The following is a 15582-nucleotide window of genomic DNA, read 5'->3' as shown; positions in this document are numbered from 1 at the left end:
ACAAATGAAGCTATAGGAAACATCTGAGAAGAACAAGGGAAACCATCCAAATGTGAAGTACCATTGGTCTACAGGATCTTGCTCCTATGTTGTCTAGCTACAAACATTTGTAAGTGATGGTTGCGTTTTATTGTTACTCTTACATTTGTATAAATATATATAGAAACTCGTGTGCAATGTGAAGAGAAGGAGAACAAGAGGAAGGCCATAGAACACGATCAAGGACTTGATGAACAACATGATGATCCAGGACTTGAACAACATGATGTCTAGGACTTGAACAATATGGTCAACCTGATGAAAATGTTAATGCTGTGGAAGTCTTCAAGGACTTCTATACTAGTACAAAAAAGGGCCTGAGAGATGCTGCAAGAGCAGCAGTTGTAACTACCTTCATTTGCTTTCCTTGAAATATACTAAAGCCATTGCCATAAAAGAAGAAAACAAAGCAAGAGCCTAACGTAGCAACATCACTTAATTTTGTAGTTACAATTTTACACCAATCAATATGGTACATATACATTGTGCTTATGTAATCTCTATCGGCAGTAGACAAATAAAAGACGTATGCATTGTGCTTATGTAATCTCTATCAGTAGTAGGCTGAGGAAGACCTATATATTACTTGTTATGAATTAATCTCTTAAGTTTTCAATTGAAGTCCTCTTCCACTATCTGTAACCTAATGTTTTATTGATTGAATTTCATAGGAAGCTATGAAAACTATACAAGAAGAACCTATTGCTAATGGGTAGCAACCAATGACTAGCGCTGATGTTGTTTGCAAGGTCCTCTACATCCACCAGGGTAGGGCCCCCTCCCTAGGAAGCGGCAATAACCTTTTTTTTGAAGAATGCTAGTATCCAGACATGTGCTTAAGTTCTCCTGGTAACTCTTAGTCTTCAAATCCTATGGCTTGGTGTGGTGAACATTTATCATATGTTGTGTGACCTATGTGACGGTTTGATGTGGTGATACTTTGTCAATGACTTACTGCTGATGTGTGAAATGCTAATTGTTGGTATTTGATTGCTAGTAGTGACGATCTTGAATTACTTTTCTGATTTAGTTTTGTCCTACACGTGGTAGAACCAGGACTGGCTACGTAATCAAATAAAAATGCGATACATGGACGAACTAGTGCATGACACGTGAAATAGATAGGGCACGACACATGGAAGGAAGTCATCATGCCACATGGCCGAATAAAAATATGAAACATGGATGGACAACATCGTGATGCGTGATCGAATAAGAAACAGCCACGTGGACCAATAAAAATACGACACATGATCCAATAAAGAAGTGACATGTGACCCAACGACAACACGACACATGTGCCAATAGAAAACTAACATGTGAAACAACATGGACTCGACATGTGGTCTAGTAAGAACCTAAAACATGCAAGAACCAGAAATGACCACGTTGTGCAATAAGAAGGTGACACATACTCGAACCATCTCCAATACAACCGGCTATAGCATGTACATGTGGAAAACATCTCCAACGGAAGCACCACTAGCGTGGTAGCCCCCTGCCACGCATGCCAAAACAGTTCTATGATGCTCCATTTTTTGTCACAGATCAAGCCACTTCTATGATGAGTCGCTTAGATTCGTTATGGAAGTTCAAGTATGACATGACTTTTTGTGACGAGCCGTTTTTCATCATAAATTTGTCATAAAACTCAAATTATGACGAATTTAGCTTCTTCAGTGATGGAAGTTGTTTGTCATGAAAGTGCAAATTCCTAGTAGTGGCATGAAGTGGGTCAACAATAATGGGTGTATCTTTGCCCCCTATCGCTTCGAGCAAGTCAAAAGTCTAGTTCAAATGTATATGTAGCTACTAGGATCACCCTTTTCATATTTCAAGATTTGAAACTTGTATTGTTTGAATGGTATAGTCTGGGCACCAGTCGCCACTAGCTTGTATTTCTAATCTATCCTTAGCATGGAGCAGCTGTTGTATTGGACTCTTTGGATATTCCAAAAGAAGGGTACAAGGACTTTGAAAGCATATTGAGCTTGTAAGTGACATGACTTATTCTTTTACATTTAGCAGATGTGTTGAATTTGTTGTTGACTCCCATGATTTTCGTACAACGTTTATAGGATATACCTCGAGGATCCTGAATCCCTCGATTTTAGAACTGAGAAGAAGAAGAAGAAGAAGAAGAAGAAGAAGAAGAAGAAGAAGAAGAAGAAGAAGAAGTATTGCAACAAAATAAGCATCAGGCGCAACTTCCCGATATGTATCAAAAGTCATATGTGCTATTATATCGTGCATACTCTTTGTGTTTTAACTGATTATGTATTATATATCGTGTAGTGTGCCAAACAACCTATAAGGAGACTATTATGTGAATTCTTCACTTGTGAGTACCTCAGAGAGTCTGAGAAATTCAGCATCAGCTAAAGAGAGCTAGTCAGTGGACAAAACTGGTGGGCAAGAGACGGGTCACTGAGAATGATATAACGAGATGTGTAGCGGACATCTGTTCGTTTGTCATGCACCATTGCGTGTATGAAAAGGGAGACTACTTCAACCACGAGAGCAATTACGCATGGGATGACAAGTACGAGAACATTAGAAATTGTCCGGAGAAGCTAACGCTAGGGTATCCTGAGATTTTTTATGACTACAAAAAACATTTGAAGTGTATATGTAACTTGTTCATGCTACGATAAGGAAGAGACACGAATGGGATATATGTATATATGTGTGTGTTCTCTGAATGCGTTCTCAATATATATTGTTGATGTTTAAATTGGGAAAACAAAATTCGAATTCGAATTCAAATTCAAATAAAATGACTATTTTTTAAATAAAAAATGATTAACGGAGACAAACATATTAAGAAGGGGCCGTCTCCATTAATCTATTAGTGGAGGCGGGCACACCTTAGTGCTGCTGCCTCCATTAATGGATTAACGGAGGCGGGCGCCCTCCATTAAAACTTATTAACGCATGCGGTCTTCTTACAACGACAACCTGCATTAATGGCAAAGTACCCGCCTCCGTAAAGCCGCATTAATGCAGGCTTTTTGGTGGAGGCAGATAGTTTGCCCGCCTCCCATTAACCCAAAAATGCCCGTCTGTAATAAGATTTATGTAGTAGTGAACCTAGCACTGTGCCAGACACCAATCGAAAGAAAGAGCAGGAACCCCATTATTGCATCAGTTCGATACATAGCTAGATAGACTAGAGATTGGACACTCATCATAAATAAATGCAATCTAGCAAGATTACCACCATTCATGGTGATCCATCTGATTTAAATTAATATAGGCGACCACATAATGTGTTGAAATGTGGCAACCTACCAAAATACAGTTGATCAAATGAAGATTTGGTATATCTTCAAAAGAAAAATGTTTTCATATACTTTGAATATTTCTGAGACCATAAAGATTGGAGATGTCACTAGGTGAGTAGCATTTTCCTACATACGAGTTAGGATAGAAATGTAGCAGCCCTACTCATCCTTTGAGTAAACGACAATTATGTTGGGATATCACAAAGTGTGCAAATAAAACCAACAATGCTTTCCTGTCGAAAACATCAATTGATGGTGCTAATTGCAAAGGCAATAAGCTTCATTTCATTTTTGGACATGTGTCACCGAACTTTGGTAGTGCCAGTAGTGTGTTCAACCTCGTGAAGCTCTCTAAGGACCTTTTATCTCCACTTATATTTGATTCACTTCCATCATCCACATCTTCAGGTATTACACTTCTATTATGGAGCTTGGGTTTCCTTGACTGAGCTTGTGCCCTTTGACTTGATCCAGTTCCCTTGCTAGTAACAGAAGACACTGATAAGCCAGTAGCATTGTCCTCTACGTCGAGAAAAAGACATATCGTTGCACAATCATCAGTTTTGGACGTTGGATATTTAAACCTCCATGCTTGATTTGCTAAATCAACAATAGAACGAGCTGCAGATGAACGCTCAGAACATGAAGCAACTACATCCATGACTTCCTGATTGGTCAAGACATCCCACACCTATAGGCATGGAGTGCATATTAGAGCAATTTGGGCTCAAGTAGTTCACTTGCGAATCAAGTAGTGCATATTTGAGTTTCCATATATTGAAATCAGATAACCTATTGGAAATCACATAATTAACATAAGCGCCAATGTTTTCATTACCCCATCTGTAGCAAGGATAATGAATTCATCCTTCTTACTGATTTGTCTATAGGTGACTTCAGGCACACAGGTTAACCCGAAATCCTTTAGACAGAAATCACCAAAAGCGCGTGCCATTGCTAGACCAGGGGAGTTACAATTAGGAAGCCAAAGGCGAGATACATCTGGTTCATCCTGATGAGCAAAAACCCTTCCGTTACATCGTTTGATTCTCCTTGCCTCTCCTATAAAATAATATATTGTATTATTCTGAGTTTTCGCCATTATGATAATGCCAAATTATGGACTAGGAATGGAACTGAATGAGCACTTAACAGTGTTGAGTGATAAGTCAATTCACACATCGCTAGTGCGATTGTACATAAATAAACATATAATATATAGGACCTATTATTCAAACATGTAATAAAAATATAAAGTTTATTTTCTTTTAAATTAAGAATCCCAAAAGTTCACACATGGGGACAGGTCCCGTTTTATCGATGAGGACACTAAACTTGATTCTGATGAGAACATCACCCCTTTTAATATACACAACTAACACACCTCACCTTGCTATGTAAGGACCAATTAATAAGGCTCAAGCACGATAATTAAATATCTAGGTGACCTTTTTCCTAAGTACCTTTTTCGTGATTGTGAGAATAGGTTGCTACCTAATGATATTATTGTTCTTAGTAACTATGTAGAGCACTATGATGTATTTGGAGAGAGACATCCAGCCAGAGAAGATCAGTATGGGTGTCAAGCCAAGTTGAAGGCTAATCCATATTACGTTTGAGTCAATCTTGGATTTCTAGAGCAATCCATACTAAAATCGTCGTACCAATTGCATATGGACTTCTTTTCGACAGTCTACATGTGTACAAAAAGTTAAGGAGACAAGATTTCCAATGACACCGATCTCATGTCAAAATTCCTTACGAGTCAATAGGAATCTTTGATAAAATGGGACGTATAGAATCTGTCGAGGTGTTGTGTCACCATATATTGGACTGCTAGTTGGGCCCGTATATCGTGTCGGAGTCTATTAGGCATGCGTGTAGAGGTCCTTGGCCGCCCTAACACTTTATATTTAGTAGTTGTCTCCCAAGTTACGGTTTAGGTTTGCTAAGATTAATCTTTCTTTGAACAATTTCACCATTCATCGATTCGTAAAACACCAACTTCAAGTGTTTAAGTTTTTTCCAGCAAATTCAGTTGTGTTAGTTTTCTTTGATTCACAGATAGAGATTAGCCTTCAGGGTAAAGTTAACAGGACAGGGCACGGTTGATAACTAGATGATACTTAGTGTCGTGACTACAGGTTTCGGTTTTTTGTGATTGAAAACCGAATCATTGGTCTTAGTTCTCCACCATTTCGAGAGTTATTCTCATCTAAGGAAAGATGAAGCACCCTATTCCTATGAGATTTATGGATCAAAATCTCAATGATGATATAATACTGGGGAAATTCTAGCTCGCTGTATAACTAGTTTTCCCCGGTTATATCAAACATGTTTCGTTGGGGAGGCCATAATGGGTATAGCCCGTAGACCATAGGCAATTCTAGCTAGCCATATAACTAGTTGCAGGAAACATGTTTGATAAAGTGTTACTATGTAACTGCTTTGGAATTACAACCTGATATGGCTCAAAAATGCTATATATTCTACTGTTCCAAAATGTAAGCCATTTCAGTTTGGGAACGAAGGGAGTATACAGTTTAAAAATAAGTTGAGTCTATAAATTGTTGTCGGTAACCATGCCTAGTTCAAAGCTTGAAATTGCTGAAAAAAATTGGAGAACATATAAGAGAAGTGTGATTTAACCTGTAACAGGACCTTGGGCATGATACAAGCAAGGTAAAAATGTAAGTAGGAAAATGACGTTATAGAAAACCCTTTTAATGCTCATACTTTTATTTTTTTCATCTTCCTAAAGAAATAAAGATATTATTTTAAGCTAGTTATCCAATAACATATGTTTTTTCTAACACCAAGTGTCGTTCCACTCAAATGAATAAATCATTTAGAAAGAGAGACAGAATATTTGTGAAGATACCAGTTCTACTACTACTACTCAAAATCATTCTGAAATCAAAATATGTGGAAAATTTTACAGATTCGAGAGAGACAGGACTTATTTTGTTATTAATTTTTTGGATAGTCATGTATAGACGAGATGTTATGGTTGACAAAAAAAACCACCGGTGCAGATAATATGTGCCAGACATGTTGGATTGATCGAGACCCATGATCAGAAATTTCATCCTCAATCTATCAAGTCTCTAAGATACAGTAGGTTATAATGTCTTAATTATGGTCAGACGTCTCCCCCTATATCCTATTAGCTGGTCTATTAAAATTTAGTTTCTATCATGTGTTGGCAGCTGCACATCGTTGTCACTTGACAATTGAACAAATAATAAGTATCCATTACGCCCCCCCCCCCCCCCCCCCCCCCCCCCCCCGCCCATTGTTACCCTCTCCTAACAATTAATGGTAGCTACCTACCAACAGCTGTAGAACCGGTCAAGCTTCACATTGGAACTGAAAAAGAAACAGAAGACACATATTTTAAATTTTGGAAGTGAAAAAGAGTTACTTGGATGATCGGGTTTCAAATCAACTGTCATTTGATGAGCAACCAAACGGCCGTTTTGATCTCTGGTTCCTAATACAGCCCTAGAGTCACCTAAGTTCCCAACAATAAGATCCTGGCCCTGAAAATAAGAAGGCAAAGCTTTAAATTATAGACATATTAAATTCTCATGTAATAGTAGTACAGACCACTTTTTTATAGGTAAATGGGCAACCAAGTTACCTGCTTGATTAAAGTAACTGCTGTACTTCCACTGCAAATGCTATCGATATTCCGATGTAATCTAAGTTCTTTATCTGTTACTCTAAAAGCCTTTCGGAATGAATCTTTCATTGAGAAAAATAATTCCGGACGCTCTTCTTTCTGTACAGACATTGGAGACTTGTCTTCTTCATCTGCGTACGGAGATAAAGTTTCTTCTAGAATTGAGCCATCTGAATTGCAAATGGGGCTCTCCCCAAAGTCATTATATATCAAATCACGCAGCTTCGAAGGGAGAGTATCTCTAACTTTCCTTGCTACAATATGGCCATGCGGACCATGGCCATCAAAAACTCCACAAAAAACCGTGTCTGACCTTCCATTAAAATTCTGTACATAATGCAACAATATCTCCAAGGAGTTATGATCAAATGTAAAGAGAATACAAATATATAAGATAAAAAAATTGGAAACAGGCAAATATAATTATTCGTTTAAAGGCATCATTGTCAATGGTGGAGTATAACTTAAATGAAAAATTTTCACTCTATTTTTCTAATTACATTTCATGCTTATGCAGGTCATGCTTTTATCACTACTCCCTCTATTTTTATTTACATGTCGTATTAAGTTTGTCCTAACTCCTAAGTCAAATATTTGTATCTTTGACTACCGGCTTCAAAAAAATTATATAGGTTCATGAGATAAAATTTATTTTTAAGATTCACTATGATTTTTTTCATAATATATAATTCATATATTGTAAAACTATATGGATTTTTTGAAATGATGGTCAAATATATAGTATTTTTTTATTAGAATAAACCTAATGTGACATGTAAAAAAGAATGGAGGAAGTCCTACGCAAACTAGTTTTAGAGGTGTATTGTTTTAGACCCTCCATGGAAATCGATTCCTAGGGTTGGTGTACCAACCATCCCTAGAAATAGAAGCATTTCAAGGGACCGTAGATAACGTGGACCACCTTAGAAATATATAAGTGCTGCACATAATTTATAACTTGTATAAATGTAGTGGCATAAAGACAAACTTTATGCTAAAATTGAAGAACGTGATAACAATTTTTGAGATAGCATAGTGGCCCATACATATGTTTCAAGTACTCAATAAGTTCCAATTTTTTAATTAGTTGAGCAACCGTGGATTGACAAATGCTATATACTAAGTTGCAGTGCTCCACAAGATCGAAAATTTCACCAGATTTCAAGGAAAACTTGACAATAATTCCAAGAAGAGAGTGATGCCTAAAGGGTCACCATTGTTAGAACCAACATATGCTTGCCAACATTTATAGACAATACATACAGGCACCTCACTAGCACGCAAATGGCAGGAACAAACAAACCCACAAAACTCGTCTAACTTGCATCACCACCACACACAACCTAAGGCTAACGCATGCTACAACTATAGCCAGTCACGCACAGCCCACATTGCCACACAAAATGGTCATTAGCCATCTGTCACCTGTGGTGTGTGGACACCAACCCTTTTCCTGACTTTTTTTTTCCAGAACCGTCCTAGCTAGCAAGTATGAAGTTACACAGACGTGGGCAAACCAATGGCGCAGCTTTACACCACAGGAATCTGCACCGACTGTGGCCACTTGATGCAACATTCACCGCATGATGCATGCCAGCCACTCACAGCTGTTGTTGACACTAGGCCGGGAGTAGCCACACTAGCACCACAGCATGCACCACAACCTCAAATTCTAGAACCTAACAGGACTGAGTCAGATCGATAAGCGCCGCAACGATAGACGTTGCAGGCCAAGATTTGGCTGTCGCTAGCTAGCCCATCCCCGGATCCCCATGCTGCACGGTGAAATTTTTGTGCATGACACCAGCACCTTGCCGCTGGACCCAACTGCGCATTGTGATGGCTTCAGGGAGAAGAGGCCCCTCCTCCACCCTCTCTGCAGCTCTCCCAATTTTTGGTGGGTTGCCCTAGCTGTGGCGAGGCACAGAGGGGGCTGGCAGCTGTGAGGTCTAGAGCACTCCCCATGTCACGTTCTGCTATTTAAACCTCAACCATTTAATTTCGAAACTTCAAGAAATATGTACTTGATCCGGTCATAGAAAGTTTGTTTTTGACATAACACAATCTACAAAATACAACTTTGACAACTAAATTATATATATTATATTTATTGACATAGAAACATAATTATTCTGAAGGTACTTTTTGGTATACCAGCTTTAAATGTTTAAATTCTACTCAACAACAGACAGCTGTGAATCAATATTTAGATATTTTTGTCTGCACACATCCCAAAGCATAATCTTTTTTACTACATTAGTAATAAATAAGGATATTATTTCCAGATGATCAAATCACAAGTGTTTTTTTATAAAACAATATATTGTTTGCAATTTCCAAACGTCTAAGCCTACAAAGTTAATTGAAACTCTATGGAGATGTTGCTCCATCCTTAGTGCTAAACCATCCTTTGAATTGTTCCTTTTAAAATGTTGATTGGTACATTAGATTGTATTTTTAGGAAAAAAGAAAAAAAACAAACAGAGATTCCATGAGAACACACTGAGAAATCCAAAATTCACTATTTGCTTTGTGGTTGTGCAAGGAGGAGGAAGAATAATGTTTTGGTGTTGCAGTCTCTATTAGCATTATTTATTTAAGTTGGAACATTGAACATTTGATACGGACAAAAAGTATTATGCCCACTCCAAGATGAGTGATCTCTCCTTTGCTTTCCGGAGCCTCTAGTAGCACATCTAAGACAACGATGGGTTATCCACCTATACGGGCAAGGAACAGCCAAAGTGTGGAAATAGGATAAGGTAGCACTGTAGCAGGGGACCAAGCCAATTTAATGTGTTCCAAGTGGAAGTGCACGCTGATGTATGCATTTGAAGCATCAAAACTAACAAAAGATTTGAACCTTGTTCCTACACGACATGAACAAATCAGTCAAGCACTTGCAATCTATCTTCATTTTTTCACCTCTTTAAAGAAATGATGAAACAAAATAAAAGGCAATCAAACATAGTAGACAATGGCATCAACTCTGTATCAGCAAACCACATGACAAAAGGTTATGGAACCAGGAAAAGATGATTTCTTGCATATCAACGTTGCTTAGTTTGCAAATATCACTATATAGTACGAAAAGAAAAAGATTGATGAGCCATGCCAACTCATTGAATTGGTTCTTCCAAAATACATCACATTTCAAGAAACTGAATTGTTTTACTATAGAATTCTATCCTAGGAAGATAAAATGGTAAGCAGCTCAACACATTAAAATCTTAATGTCTGTAGCTTATCCAAATAAATACATTGATTTACTCTCGATAATCCAAGGCAGATCTTGACAACTATGATTATTTTAGATTAAAATAATAGAGAGAGTAAAAAAGGGAAACCAAGACATAAATTAGAGATAGGTCTCACTATTACATACATACCTACCTACTAGGAAGCCATGTCATCTTTGTCAGCAACCTTCTTACATTGTTATGTTAACAAACATGATACATTGCCCATCCTGTCGGTGATATGTATCTAGGGTACCTCACCATATGGAAAACAACCCGAAGGGGACCAGGTACACCAAGCAAGCTACACGAGAAGCCCAAACCAGACGGGGTACCTCATCTACTTGAAAGACAAGGCACAACAACATGTATTTAGAAACCAATTCTATCTTAGGAAACACACATGTAAACCGATCATGACTCTATCTATAACCCCACCCCCAGCCCTAGACTGTATAATGAGGGGGTGAGGAGCCCCCGATCGGTATCTAAACACAAGTTCATAGCAACCCTAGGCAACTAGCTAGCCATCAGTGCCCTTGTAAACCTGAGCATGTGAGAATAAGAGATCTACTCCAAATTGGACGTAGGGTACCATGTACCTGAACTAGTATAAATTTGTGTCTCATGTGCTACCCTTTTGATTCCCTATGCGTGATACTGCTAATCTTCATTGTCGGAGCAAATAATTCTGACATAACCCATTCCTAGTAATCCTCCTAGACACCGCCTCCTACTGCAACTTGTCATCTCCTCCAAATCCTCAAAGTCATACCTTCACTATTGCGGCGAGTTGTTGCTCCATCTTTCGGCATGACACAATTTAAAGTGGGCACCACATCCTGCACATAATCAAGCCACATGCTGCCCCACCATCCAAAGGCATAGCATCACACACCTTGATTAGAACCAAAGCACTACCCTATGTTTCTATTGCAGTTCTACCCAAGATACCATGTCGCATGAGGGAAACCACAATGGGACCCACATGACTAGTCCATAGCTATTATTATTTTCTCACAATATTTAGCCCACAAGTAGTATATAATGAGGGTCCCACTAGAGACAAAAAAAGCCCCCTTCCATCCTTCCGGCCAACAAGAGAGAGAGGAGTAGGAAACAATAGTATTTTTTATTGCTTACTGGTAGTCCATAATCTTAGGGGTAGCTTTTGCTATGGACTACTCTATTGACAGATTCTACAATGTTTGAGCTACCTGGTAGGGAATATTTTAGTCCTATGGACTACTCTTATTGCTACATTGTGGTTGCTCTAAGGTGCCTCCCAATATTTATCTTTGCACAAGAAATAGGTGGTGGTGGCAGTGATCCCAATCGTTACCGTATACAAGAAGGGGTAGGATAGTTGGCCAGCATAGATGAAGACATGCCAAGGTGCAGTGAAAGTGGCTAAATACAAAGATAAAAAAGTTAGATGGGGAGTGGTCAAGAGTAGGGTTTTGGTGCATCCAACAAGGAAGGTAGGGAGGGGGAACAGTTTGAGGGCATGGAGAAACATTAGATGCACATAGTTTGGTGATGCATGTTTTATTGCTACATTGTTTGTAAAGATCCATTCTTTATAGTTTAAACAAACCAGTTCATTATGAAATAGCATAAATTCCAGAAATCAAGGTAAACAAAGAACAATGATTTGTTACATCCAACCATTTCTTAATTTGAAGATATCACTATGCTTGTAGGGAAAAGATGAAGATTGGTAAGCCATATCGAGTTTGTGTCAATGATTTATTTCTATTAAGACATATCACATTTTAGGAAATTGAATTGTTTCCACTATGCATGCTTCCTCGAAATATGAAATGTGGGCAGATCAGCACATTGGATTCATACTATTTGTTTTCTAGTTTGGTTTATCCCATTAAAACCATGGATTCTCTAAAAATAAAAGGTGTATCTAGAAAGCAATGAATATTACTAATTATACAAAATGAGAGAAAGTAAAAAAAACAATAAAAGAACTTGCACCAAGGATACTCTTACAGAGATAGGCATCATATTTGGTGCCCTTCCTTCCCTGGCATGCAAATAGTCAAGCCACATCGTCTACCTCATTCCTTGTGATCTCCTAGGCAACTACTCAATCCATCTTCCAATTAAACCTTGGCCCCACCCCTACTACCATGGTAAGTCACACATTCGGCATGACATTGGTAGTGCTCGCACAACGTATGGTATAAGCAGTCAAAGCACCCAATGCCTCCAACACCAGATGGTAGTGTCTTCATATGCACTATCATTTGTAGCCACTATTGTCATGCTATCTCAATTAATCAACTCACTAGCTTTTGCTTCACCCAATACCCATGCCGCTCAAGATCCCACCTCCCTATGTTAGTTTGCTACCCAAGATTATAGCTGGAGAAAGCATTAGCAGTGGTGCTCCTTATTGTGACCACTTCAAAAAAAGAGGGGGTAAGAACTAACTAGAAAAGACAAAAACACATCAAAAGGTGGTGGTACAGGAGGCTAAAAAAAGGGATGGTGGTAGCTAGCATGGAGAATGGACAAGAATAGGTTGGTGGTGGATCCGATGGTGATAATAGATATGGAAAATACTGCAATGAGAGACGAGGAACAAGTGGCTGTGCGTAATTTTAGCGATGCATATTTTGGAGCTACAATTTCTACAATCTTTCTATTTTTCAAAGTTTGAACATATATTGACCATTCATCAAGAAAGGCTAGGAAAAATAGTAAACAATGACATCATTTCTATATTAGCAAAAACATAACTAAGGATGATAAAACTCTAATGCCTTGTTTGGATGTAGCTAGATTCGCATCAATCCACATGTGTTGTGGTGGATTAGAGTGGAACTTGATCTAAATTCCACCCCAATCCACTCCAACACAACATCCAAACAAGGCCTAAATGATGATTTGTTACATCCCTTGATTGTTTAGTTTACAACAATAGCTATGATAACAGAGAAAATGAAGATTGATGACCAATACTGACTCTATGCCATCAATTGTTTCCATCAAGATAAATCACTTAAGGAAAATGAATTGTTTCAATATATAGTGTTATCCTTAGAAAATGAAAGGTTGGATGGCTGAACACAATTGGATTCTTAATGTTTCTTTTCTAGTTCAATATACCTTATTGTATGCATGGATTTGTTCTTGATACTTAAATATGCATCTCAATGATAACGAACTTTACCGAAAAGAAGGCATTGTAAAAAAGGTAAATCATTTCATAATGTAAAGAAATCAAGGTCGATGGGAACATAAGAGAGAGCGCTATACATACCTCCCAGACAACCATGGCGTCCTGGTTGGTACCCTTCTTCCCCTGTCGTGTGAACATGCAAGACAAATTACCCACTCCATTTCCTATTATCCTACCATGCACCTCCTCTTTCCTATCTTTTCCATCTCTCCCTTTATGCGCTGCTTCCGCAACCATGGTTGGCTGCTGTTCTATTGTCAGGCATGATCCCATCGATAGTGCTTGCACAATATCCTGTAGGTAGTCAAGGCAGCCACTGCATCCACCACCTGATGGTGCTGCCATCATCACCCTTGCCGCCGTCGCTATCGCCGCCGTGTTGCCTTGATTAAAATCAACTTCAACCTTTCCTCCACACCAATTGTTGCCCAATATCCCCTCCCTGCATTAGACTAATATGAGCAAGTCTAAGCAATAGTGCTTCCTTTTAGGATCACATAATTGGTAGGATATGGGGGAGAAATAACCTGTATACATAGAAGACATTTGGGGGCAGTGGTGGTCAGAGAAAAAGGAAAATTTTAGGATAGGGACTAGACAAGAATAGGGTGGTAGTGCATATGACGGGGAAAACGGGATGGAAAATAGTATGAGGGGCATGGTGGAACAAGAGGTTGTGTGTGCTTTGGGTGACACATGCTTTATTTCTGCATTGTCTTTCAACATTGTGTTGGTTAAGTTGGAAGTTGACCTTTTCATCAAGAAAATACCATAATTTTTATATGTCTTTGATACATTCTTGTGCCCTTGTGCATCATTTTGTGGTATATTACTTTGAACTTGATTGAAATCTAAGATTAAATTGTAAATGTCCTAAAATAAAGCAACATACAACATTGTGTACTAAGATATAACTAAAATTCCTCTTGTTTGGAGGTTTCAACTCTGGCAATCGAGATCAGCGTATCATGCATAGGGAATCAAAAGGGTAGCACATGGGACACAGATTTATACTTGTTCACATATATGGTACCCTACGTCCAGTTTTGAGTATATCTCTTTTCTCGTATGTGTTGATGGTTCTTAAGTACTACTTTTACCGTTAATAAACCTGCATAAAAGCAACCAACGGGCAAGATCCAACATAGTCGTAGGGCTTAATTCTAACAAATTCCATAGGTGTTGGTCTTTTTTTTGCATGTAGGTGGAAATGTAGAGAAATACTAGAAGAACAACAAAGATCCATACTCTCGGCCAATAAGAGCTCACTGCGCACACATACACATGGATCAAAAGGGAAACCCATTTCTATCTAGTGCAATGTCACACCCGGTTTTAAGAACAAAACCAGATACACACCATATGTGAGCCCAGAAAGTCAAATCTCACATATAGCTACAAATAAGGGTAATATCAATAGACAATGCTCAATATATATGATACTTAGTATAAAGAATATAACTCTGGATAGCAAACAACGGAAAGTCAACTCTGATCTTTGGGTGAAGACTCCAATTCCACAGGGACAACTGACTGGTTGATCACAAGCCTAATTCCTCCAAACCCTAGCAATCTAGTACCCATCCGTGATTTTCCAAAGATTTAAAAAGTAAAGCAAGCGTAAGTACATGTCATACTCAACAAATATAACATGGGGTTCATGAGGCTTAAAAGGCTGACACTGGTTTAACTACGATTAACTTTTAATGTGTCATATTTTAGCAATTGGGTAACAACAAGTTTATCACAAGCCCATAAACACATGATCAGGTAAACATGAATAATGAATAGCATAAAAAGTAATCATTAGTGAGCATCTTCATTGTCAGTATCATCTGTGTTCATCATCTATTCCGTAAGGGTTCCAAGGCCGCTCATGACCGTGAGCATGACTGATATACCAGTTTTACACTCTGCAGAGGTTGTACACTTTCACCATGAGTCGTGATACCCATATGCCCGGGTTTGCAACTCCCAAAACACTTCTAAGGTGAGCAGGCAGGGTACACTACAAAGCGTTTCCCCAGTCATTCTAATAAGGAGCAGCCGCTAAGGATTTCATCTCCCAAGTGTTATGGAGTCATCTCCAGAAGTGGCACACATACACGCAACATAGTACACACCCTGGGGATGAGG

The 15582-nt window shown here is 38.5% G+C and overlaps 1 protein-coding gene across 1 annotated transcript; it reads right to left on the bottom strand.

The window, feature by feature from the left end:
• Window positions 1–3342: 3342 nt before the first annotated feature.
• On the bottom strand, window positions 3343–13928 carry LOC136463331 (probable protein phosphatase 2C 75). Its single transcript, XM_066462330.1, has 5 exons — window positions 13528–13928; window positions 6967–7335; window positions 6748–6865; window positions 4162–4385; window positions 3343–4014 (listed from the first exon to the last, which is right to left on the bottom strand). The coding sequence occupies exons 1-5, from the start codon at window positions 13792–13794 to the stop codon at window positions 3604–3606; spliced, it is 1389 nt and encodes a 462-aa protein (XP_066318427.1). The 5' UTR covers window positions 13795–13928; the 3' UTR covers window positions 3343–3603.
• Between the last annotated feature and the right edge of the window lie 1654 nt (window positions 13929–15582).

Source organism: Miscanthus floridulus, chromosome 7 (assembly GCF_019320115.1).
Source record: "Miscanthus floridulus cultivar M001 chromosome 7, ASM1932011v1, whole genome shotgun sequence".
NCBI lineage: Eukaryota > Viridiplantae > Streptophyta > Magnoliopsida > Poales > Poaceae > Miscanthus > Miscanthus floridulus.
The sequence above is the reverse complement of the archived record's forward strand: the minus strand, read 5'-3'. Positions and strand labels throughout refer to the sequence as shown.